Source organism: Branchiostoma lanceolatum, chromosome 8 (genome assembly GCF_035083965.1).
Source record: "Branchiostoma lanceolatum isolate klBraLanc5 chromosome 8, klBraLanc5.hap2, whole genome shotgun sequence".
Taxonomy (NCBI): domain Eukaryota; kingdom Metazoa; phylum Chordata; class Leptocardii; order Amphioxiformes; family Branchiostomatidae; genus Branchiostoma; species Branchiostoma lanceolatum.
The window spans coordinates 11,612,208-11,623,113 of NC_089729.1; the positions used below are offsets into that span (position 1 = coordinate 11,612,208).

Genomic DNA, 10,906 nt, shown 5'->3' on the forward strand with positions numbered 1-10,906 from the left:
CAGGCATGGCATCCGTTTCTATCTGCGACGAAAACACTTATTTTGTAGAATCTTCATCTGTTGCGCTGCGCTGCAATATGCGGACACTTCATTGTTTTACTTCTGTAATTACTTTATTGCAACAATGTACACAGTGGATACGAACATATTTAGAGAACAAGTTTTTAAGATATGATATTTGTATTATTTGTGAAAATCGTTCTGTTGTCTCTAATTGTCATATGAAGCTTCCCTCAATTTTAGATCCTGCGAAACTCCGGTATTTTGATTCTGACCAAGTATACTTGCTTTTATACATTGCATTATTTACAAGTGTAAAATATCCGGAAACAGAGTCGATAAGATGATTTATATACATGTTGCCCAAACAATCTTCCTCTGCTTTATTGTAAATTATCAATCATTATTAATTGTCTAAGAAAACGTATAATTAACATGTTTAAAACAGGCACTTATTTTTTTCCTTATCAGGGATGCCGCAAACATTGTAGCGTCGAGTATCGGTTTTCAAAGACCATTAAGCCATAACAAAACTGAACTGATTCAGAGTCAACAACATCTTATAAGTATCAAGAAGGCCACGATTAGCGTAGTCTACATTTTCCGAAGCTCCTCCTAGACCTTCTTTAGAGATAAGATGTTGATAAAAACCAAAAATCGTAATGGATTACGTATGTGAAGATATGTTGACTGTAGATGTCACCACTGGTAAAAAAGATGTTAGTTGTAATTCTGTGTGCAAAGACTTCTTAGAAGCTTTCTTTCTTTCTTTCTTTCTTTTGGTCTTATTACATCTCACCAAGATGCTAACGTTTTCAGATGCTTGTGGTTTGATTGGATGAACAACATTACTCAAGATGATATGGATGGAATGTCATATCATAAATCATGTATTTTGGCATGAGTAGGTTTTGCTTTTCGTTGAGGGCTTCAATGTGATGTTAATGATTATAATAAGTTCATAACTCAACAACAATTATATAACATACAACGTATGTCCACTTGTACAACGATTCTGGAAACTACACTTCTCTACAAAATACTACATGTAGAACGTACAGGCTGAAATAGAATACTTCCTTGCGTACTGTCCTACATTGTAGAACTTTATTAGCACGACAACTGCACACGGTACAATGTATGGCAACAACTATTAAACATAATACAACGTATAGAAACTTAACATCCTAATTTCTAATTCAAGAAGGGCTAGCATATGTCTTTGATATGGTCTTTCAATCGAGTTACTAATCATTAGTTTCGGTATTTTTTCTAATGACAAAGCAGTCATTTATATATTCACCTATTTTTGCATTGTGGGGGTTGTTGCATCTTAAGATATATTCAAATCTGTCTGTAGCATCGAGACTCTTAAAATCTGTTGTACTTGATTTGAGAAATGTGATTAATAACTTATCATATGATTCAGAAGTGTTGTTTGCTGAGTCATAGGACACGGTTTTACAAGCAGTTCACCCCCCTTACGAACCCAACCCTCCGTTCTCTACGGTTCAAGTGTCGGAGCAAGTGAAGGGTGACTCCGGGACATTGTTTGAGAATCTTGCGGTAGGCCCCTTCCTCTCGGCATGGTCCGATGTCATCAGTAGTGTTTTGATTGCTGGTGTAGTTTCGGTCAGCTTTATAGATACGTGCTCTGTATTTCCCTTTCCTGGTTTGTTTAAAAGGCCAGAATTGGCCAAACTTGTATATGACAATAAGGATTCATATATTTCTAACTGCACACAGCTAACTGCATGAGCCGGTTTTTTTGTTACCTTGCAGAAAACTGAAGATTCTGCCGCATTAGACAGTAGGTAGCGCAAGTTCACTTTTATTTAAACACGGTGGTTGCAACCTCTCCGGCTGAACCTTCGCCTTTATTTACAAAACATATAATTTACCGAACGCGAGAAGGTTTCCGTACAACGGGGCGGGCTACAGACGTTCAAGCGGCGTGTCGGCAGCCATAGCCCGCGAGAAACCCGAGCAAGGGGCCCGGTACCACGGTATGTGACAGTCAAAGCCATGGCGACGTGAAAGGGGGTTAAATCCATGCAGGTTCAAGGAGCGTTTGTGAGAAGGGGGTCTCTAAAAAATAAACCTGTTAAATGATTGTTTCCACACTTGCTTTAGCTCGTTCGCAGTAGTGTAAATTGCAGTCAAAACCATAACGTTATATACTTTGTCGTTACTATGTTAAAATCCTTGTATTTTACTTTGTGTACATGTATCTACTGTAGTAGAAGACCTTACAGAAGTCACTGTGCTTCTCCTGTGTTACTAAATTCTCTACACTGTTGTCATTTTAGCTATCTTAGCGCTTCTATGATATTATATCCCACTCATATCTTAGCTACGTTATGACGTTGACGAAAGATACGTATCAACTGTTATGTACATGTCTGTGAGCCTACCCATAGATTTCTCGTTAAGTTATGCAACGATTTTAGGACACGTGCGTTGTTGAATTGGTACCAAAGTTGCCTCAGTTTAACAAACATAAGCGTTTCGTGCATTTCTATTTGGTAATCTATTCTATTCTGTTAATTTAATTTCCTGGTGTACATGTACATCTGAATATGCTATCAACATAATGAAACGCTACATTGTTCGGTTCAGTCAAACTGTGAAACCATAAAACATGATAGATTGATAACAAGAAATGCGATATTTCCTCCGAGCATGCAGTCGAAATTAGAAGTCACAACCCTTGCTTTGTCGTGCCCGAGATTTCTGAGTCTGCTAAATTGCGGCAGACCGTGCCGCACAAGTGTTGTACTGTGTGTTGGATGGCACAGTTGCAACTCCAGATAGCCTTTCGACCAAGAGGCCATGTCAGAGCCCCTGAGAAGTTCAGTAATTTCGTTTCCTTGATCAAGTTCAAAATCTTATCAGGAAATTTATACGGTATCAAATATATATGTAGATCCTCCCAAAGTAGTACAGTAGAATTCGGATGGAGGGTTCAGTTTCGGGTGACACAATTTGCCTTGGGTGCAAATATCAGTCTATTTTGAAAGTTTAAAAAATATCAAAGGGATAGCAAGATCGACCTTACAGCAAGTTTGTCATTCTTGGTGATATTTATGTCAAGTCTTTGTGCTGAATATTTTCTGTGCAAAAAAGCATAACCTTCTTTTCTCTCTGTACGTGTTTCATCTATACGGTTAGAGGTCGAGGTTTAGCAGAACTGACTATGACGAACACGGTAAAATATGCGCGTATTGAGAACGTGAAATAACTTACTGGTAACTGTGGCATAGCGGTGCAGCAGGCGGGTTCTTCTCAGGAAGATAGCGTTTCACGTCTGCACACCGGGCCTCACAGGAGCCGCCGGAAAAACAACATTGCACGCAACGTTCCTAACTACACTGGCTTGGACGGAACGGCTGCAGCTGGATTTTATACTGTCTAAAGACCGGTTTTTCCTTCATTTACAGTTTTTACTTCTCTAGTACGCTGCGCCCTCGACGAATATGATTTAGTGCCCAAAAAACAACATTGCGACGTTCCTACATGTATAGATCTACACTGGGTTTCATGAAACGGTTTAAAAACTGGATTTTACACTAAGGATTCGTTGTTTTTTTTTTCCTTCAGACAGACACACATTTTCAGCTTATGCTTCGCTAGTACGCGCTGCATCTTCGCCGAATGTGATTTAGCCAGAAATACAACACTGCACGCAAAGTTCCTAACTACACTGGGTTTGACGAAACGGTGCCCAAACCGCAGGATTTTACACTATCAAATGATCATTTGTTCCTTCAGACAGACACGCATTCAGAGTTTTTCTTTTCTAGTATGCTTAAGCCTTCGACGATGATGTGATTTTGCCTGTGCCGGCTTTATGTAGATTCTTGTGTCAGTGTGCTGCAAAGTAATTTGAGTATAAATCGTTTTTTAGTCTGTCTTGTCGGATAAACAACACTGTCCCCAACAACATAGTCTCAACCAGACCGCATTGCTTGCTGAGAGAGTTGTAGATATTGACTAAATGTGGAATATATTTCGCCTGAGAAGTTAATCGGTATAGAATAAGTTACACAGTTGCAATGTTCTCTGATTATTCATCCCCGATTGACTAAATTCTACTCTTTTCAAGTCTACAAGCTAAGTAGTGTGATGAAGACTAACAAAATATCTTGTGTTTTACTAAACAGTCCCAAAGTGGAGGAATTTTTCACAGATGTTTTTCGGACAGACTTAAAATCTAGGCATTTTAGGCTCTTCTCCGGCGAATATGAAGCCATGGATAAAACCACTTTTTTTCTCACAGGAAAATCGGCTACAATTAACTTGTTATTTTTTCAATTTTCTTTAAAAATAGCTATGATACGGTAGAATTAAAAGCACCGTTTACACGCCTATCTGTGTATTCCGTACTAAAATGATAAATCAACAACATAAAGCAACATAATGATGCATCTGCTGAACGGTTGAAGTCCCTTGCTGCTTATAAAAGATTGCTTGTAATATCCACCAACACATTCCTACATGTAGCCACACGCAAAGTCATGAAGCATCAAAATCAGGCATTTGCCGGAGGAACTATTGGCATAACGTTTAAAGCGAAAAGGACATTCCTTTAGTCACTAAAGAAAGACAGCGGATGCTGTCTGAAACGTCTGACTGTTTCGAAAATTTTATCCACTTGCTTGAGTAATTATTTTTGGCTTGTCGTATTACTTGGATCCCACTGACCTTCATCAACGTGAAAGAGCCATTTGTAGTAAAACGGCGGTCATCTTCTACTGAGTGTATGGTCACTACGGTGTAAAATGAGACAGTGACGGTTCTTGGAACGTCTTAGTTTTCCTTATTAGTTTGTTTTGGAAGTGTTGTGATCTGCCGAGAATTTACCGGACTTATGGTACGCATTAGCCGTCCTGGGCGGAGGCCAGCCCATCGACTCTGTAGGTAACCAACACTTCCAACAATACAGACGGAATCCGTACTCAATGTGCTATTATCAAATATTGTAATAAACCGTATAAAAACATGTATTTGCCAAAAAGCGTCATTATTTGATAGCCAATCATTTTCTGTATCGCAATAGCTCGGAATTACAATGTTTTAAAATAAACGCTTTCTTTCTTAATAATAGGACTTTTATGTAGCTTAGTGTAAACAGTTACTACGCAATCTTCCTATTACTCATTATAAAAGATTCTAAAATATAGAATAGAAGTATTTGATATATGTTAGTGATTAGTTAAAGCCAAAATTTTTCATCTATGTTTAGAATGAAGAAATGTGAAATTGTATGTGGGACTTCTATGAAGAGGCCATATATATGTAGGACTTCTATTTCGTATTTGTCGGCGTGCGACGGTTTCTGGTCTATAGTCATTTTAGAAAAGTTTCGTTTAAAAAAAAACTGCTTGTCAACCTTATATACATGTTTATCTTTTCAATCCTGTCTTCTGAGAAAAGTCATAGACTTTAATCGATAAAGAAACTAACGATGGTAGCAATCTTAGAGATAATTATCTCGTTAAACTAGTAACACATCTGCCGTCTTAATTGTTTGTTGCAAACCTTTCTTGTTAATTATAGAATCAAGCAATTTGACATAGAAAAATACTCTTCGCAGGAAAAGCGATATATCTACACCGGTCGTTTCGTATTTCAAAGGAATTGTAGTCGAACATATGACCGTTAGTTACCATTTTCCAAATGGCTATATTTCTACAAACAAAAATACGTACACCTTAGAAATAAGCAACGGCAAGTTCTTTAAAAAAAAAACATAATATACATTTGGTTCTGTTGACGATTTGGAACGCATCATTGTTGGAGACGTCAGGTTTATTTCTAAGTTTATTTTTGACACCCGATTAGCTTTTTATTTTTCAAATGACTTTATTTCCACATTATAAGATAGTGCATCATGCAAATAAAGAATTAACGTCTTATATCACTCCGATTGTGCTGAAGATTTTGAACACAGGATTGTTAGAAATGTAGTTTATTTTGTTGACCGTTGATTGACAACGCCACCCCGATGCAAGAGACCAACTGGTGTGCCGAAGCCACGCCCCAGCAATCAACCACCAAAAGTGCAGTACAAATAACGCTTACACACACCCCATACCGACGGCTAGGTTTACATGACATGTTTTCGTCTCTCTGTTGACGTTTTTTCTGTCGCCTGCTGCATTTTCAGCTGTCCTCTGTCCGACGTTAGGCCCGCCCAACTCAACACGACATCCACGAGTGTTCATTGCGACCAACAGGGCGAAGTTAAAGTACCCCACCGAACGAGTACGCACTTACACTGAGTAAACTACACCGCACACTTCTGCAAAAGGGCGTTTTGTTCTGTTTTAAACACTAATGCGTTTTCAGCTGCTCTCACATACTTGTAGATCACCTTGTAACGTAAGGAGGACGGTTAGTTCTCGTAGGCGATGGAAGCAATGTGGCCGCAAATCCCAAGAAATTTGAGTCATTCGAAGAAACGCCTATGTAGTTAGCGGCGCCCGAAAATAACGATTATGATGAAAAACTCACAAGAGTAGCTTTCAACCCGAATACAGCTCATTTTCCTAATGTTATCGAGACTATCAAATATTTCAATTAAGTATTTTTTTTTCATTTTCAATTTTGATTGTTTCGGCAAAAACCGTTTTACTACTGTTCGAAGAAAAAACAATTTTTTTCTGTGAAGGAATTTTTTTCTGTAACTGATGTGAATGCTAAATTATGAAATGAGGTCTCCTACGATGGGAAACATCAAACTATGACGCGTATCTTTTTTTGATCTTGTAGTTATGATTTAGCGGTGGGTCTAGCCATGTTTCCACATTCCCCAAGTTTCAACAACCTTACGTTGGTAGCCACTGTTTTCCCCAAGCAATTTATGTTCGCGAAATTTGTTGTGCTTCCTTGGGGGATTTCTTGACATCTTGTTTCCAAAATATCGGGCTCGCGCCATTTCCCCTCGCCGCACCACATTAAGGTTGGCAGAGAGGCGTAACTTTAAGAGCGTGGGACGGTCTAACGGTAAAGACGAGACTATAACCTACAGCCTGTAGTGATAACCGTCTGGCCTTTTACCATATATCTTCCACGGCGGGACGTACTTAAACGGGAGGACACATGCCACATAACTTCGCCACTTATTTCTGTCGGTATGCCGGAGATGTGGTCGCCTCTACTGTGAAAACACGCCCGGGTCCATGTAAGCGATCAGGTCCCAACCTGACCCCCTTCACCCGTCCTTTCTACGCCGCGTTGTAAGCAAACAAAAATGATCATCCGAGCTTGATGGATGGGTTTTTGAAAATCTATGACGTGAATGGAGGAGGTACGATACGAGCCCACCGTAGTCCTTTCACTACAAGAATGCGTACATACTGGTCATTCATTCCGTACAAAGAGCTCCGAGTGAAACAAAACTTCGAGACGAAACGGTGTTTTGCAAGAATTTGGCGTGACCGCCCGACCTACGTGCTTTATTTTCATCAGCGCACACAAAGCGGTGTAACTACAAAACCTCTCGCTATAAATCTACACATTTTACGTCGTTCAAACTGAGCCAATACTCACAAGCGATGGTCTAAGCCTTAGGACTGCACATTGGATACAAGCGTAGCATTCTCGAGTGCTAATACAACAACTTAGTTTACACAAAGACACAATACCCGATAGAGTGTTTTAAAACATAGTCGGTTAGTTTAGATTCTGGTGGATACGCCTAAAAGATAAACAACATCTACTTTCACTGATCCCTCTGTCTCTAAGACCAATATACTAGCAGTGAGAAATCTATTGCCGTCTCTATTGCCACAGACGTTTAAAACGCTACAAGTCGGAGGCCAACATTTGGTTCTAATAGTCCTGCTAACATTTGAGACATTGGTTGTTACGTTTCAGCCTCCACTGAGCTGGAAAATGCCGGCGTAAACTTTCCATTCCGTATCAGGCCGGCAGATCTTGTAGGTAAATAGTGTCGAACAGACGTTTTGTTTTCGCCCCATTCGTTTTGGATTGCCACTGAGTCCCTCCCACCGCCTCTCGTCACAGAGAGCCGCGAAACACCGTGTAATAGGTTTGGCAACAACACATTGAACAAATTTGCCAAGGGAAAACAAAACGTCGCAGACCTAGAACGGCCATGCCACTAACCCCCTTAGGGGCAGCATACGTCTATGTACATCACTATCTAACCCCGGTGCATTATCAGTACGCTACATTTACTAGTTGGACCGTTTTACACAGGATATATTTGTGGCGAGGCGATATGGTATTTACAAGTGAAGATGCGAATGATAGATGCATGCTAATCGATTGGTAGTCTGACTTTTCGTTCTCTTTCTAACAATCCTTGGACTTGAAATAAAATACACACTCTTAAGGCAAAGTAGAGAATGGTTAAATTTTACAATGTCGGCAAGTTTTCCACTGAAATTTTCACTGTATCATACGTGGATACGGATACAGACTGTACACATACACATCATACCAAGTCACATTTCTTTGACAGTTTTCCGTTAGGTGCTTTGGAGAACTTTGAGAAAGTTAGCAGGTAGTACGCCTCCGGAAAAGTTCTGAAGAAGGTGGACTTACAGTTTTATAACCCTGTGCCCGATCGGGGTGGGGTGGGGTGTGAGAGGGGCACAGCCCCGCGTAAGTTCATATCCGACGTCCCTGTAGCTGTACAACAGTGTCAGTAGGGGTAATGCATCGGACCGGTGTCGTTCTGTCGGCGGCAGGCGAAGGCAAAGTCCCCCGGCGAGGTCTGGCCGGACAGCGTGCAGGACACGGGGCTGTAGGAGTACGGGGACGCGTTGACGTTGGGTAGCTGCATGGGCTGGATCTGCGGCGGGCCCGACAGGGACGGGGCACAGCGCGGCGAGGCCTGCAGCTGACACGAGTTGTAGTTGGAGAACTGCGGCGACGGCGCCGTGATGGGCCACGAGCAGTTGTTGTAGGGAGACTGTAGATACTTGGGCGTGAGAGAGTACCCTCCGTACGTCGTGTCGTAGTAGGGTTTGGGTGGGAGGAGACCGGAGATGTGGCCGGTCACCGGCGGGCGGTACGGTCGCTTCATCCGCCGACGCCGCCGGTAGTTGCCCTTCTCAAACATGTCCTCGCAGGCCGGGTCGAGTGTCCAGTAGTTCCCCTTCCTCTCCCCTCCCCCCTCCCGCGGGACCTTGATAAAGCACTCGTTCAGACTCAGGTTGTGTCTGATGCTGTTCTGCCACCCCTTCTTGTTCTTCTCGTAGTAAGGGAACTTCTGTATGATATAGTTATAGATCTGACTGAGCGTGAGTCTTTTCTCTTGGCTCTCCTTGATAGCCATTGCAATCAGCGCCACATACGAGTAAGGTGGTTTTTGATGGGGATCTGATGTTTTCTCCCCTTCGCCAGTCTTTTCCTGATCTCCCGAGTCGGCCTTCCCCGTCTCCCCGGCCTGGTCTCGTGTCCCGTTCGGCGTGATGTTCTCGTCCTTCCCGTCCGACGCCACCGACAGCCCGTCGTCGATCGTATCGAACAGCGTCGCCATGATGTACAAAATCTCTTCCTCCTCCTGTGACTAAAAATCCAACCAACTTTCACTTCCTCAAAAGATTCCTTCTAACAGAAGTGAAGTACCGTTATGAGCTGCCACCACGATTTTCAGCAGTTTTCTCCGAAAACTTTTATAAGAGTTTCCGGACGATGACGTCGACGCACATGCCTTGAAGATCTTCTGTCCGTGACGAGAAAAAAAACAACGTGAGTCTCTCAGGTCTAAACGTTGTAGCCCAACAGTCAAAACAAGCGACTGTTTCACAGTGCGGGAAACGGTGCGGGTTCCCTCGGTTGTGGTGACGGAGTGACGGGTACGGTAGCAGGTTCTGGGCGAGGCCTCGGCACTGCTCCTTCCTCGGCTAGCCCCGCGCGTCAGACTGACGTTGGCGAACTCGCGACTTGACAGTTTTGTAAACAATCGGAGGTGCTTCAATGAGCCAGTCCGGCCTTGGGGCGAGTGCGTGAGTGTGGCCCGCCTGACACCCTACACCGGCTGTGGAGAAAAATTTGCCAGCGCCGCATAATAGGCGGCCGGGATTGGTGGATGGTGTTACTGGAAGTCACCCGAATCCCGACGCCAGCACGTTTTTATTTGCCGCACGGAGTGAGCCAATGCGGGGGCCCAAACTCGCTCCTCTCGACGCCGCTGAGCCAGAAAATGTCTGCTCGGTGCGACCACCCAGACAGCGGCGGGGCCCGGGCAGCGGGGTTTAGCCAGATCCCGGCAAGATTGTGTTACAACGTGCAGCTTTTCTTCTCAATCCTGGTAATTGAAATTGGGAATGACAGGGGGAAGCCCTTGCACGGGCTGCCACAAGAAAAGAGTAACTGTTCACACATGTGACCCTCGCGCCTTGTTGCCCCCACCTCGGCCCGGGCCTAATTGGGCCAGATTCGGATCCCCTTTCACTCTGTCGACCGGCGTGTTTACTTATCACTGTAGTTTATACAAGCTTGGCAAAATACTAACTTGCTGTTTCCCGCCTTCCTGTCAGCGGTCCTCAAAAAATCATTAATCATTCTGGAGCCCGGAGCAGGTGGATAAAACTCGACAACCCGCGAGTTAGAACCCCGTAGGCACGGGACTCTCTCTCCCCGGGTCGTTCTCTTTCTCTTGGCGGGGAAAATTCCCCCGTTTGCGGCCCAGACAGACACTGTAAATGATACCGAATTTTTGTGTATAAGAACCGACGTACGAAATACGATGTCCAGATGTTGGTGGAGGCCTCTAGCCGGGGATGTACCGACTGTAGAAGTAGGGGAGGGTAGAATATAGAAGTAGGGGAGGGCGAACAGATATAGAGCTACCGTAATCTATTAGGAGAATCCCTGCCGTCAACTGTTTGTTTTGTGGCCATTCTAGTACAAAGCACTTATTGGAAAA

At 43.0% G+C, this 10,906-nt stretch overlaps 1 protein-coding gene across 1 annotated transcript; it reads right to left on the minus strand.

Annotated features, from left to right (window-relative positions):
• Positions 1-7,419: 7,419 nt before the first annotated feature.
• LOC136440658 (forkhead box protein L2-like) lies at positions 7,420-10,391 on the minus strand. The gene has a single exon (XM_066436753.1). It carries the CDS (start codon positions 9,512-9,514, stop codon positions 8,675-8,677), a length of 840 nt encoding a protein of 279 aa, XP_066292850.1. The 5' UTR covers positions 9,515-10,391; the 3' UTR covers positions 7,420-8,674.
• Positions 10,392-10,906: the final 515 nt, after the last annotated feature.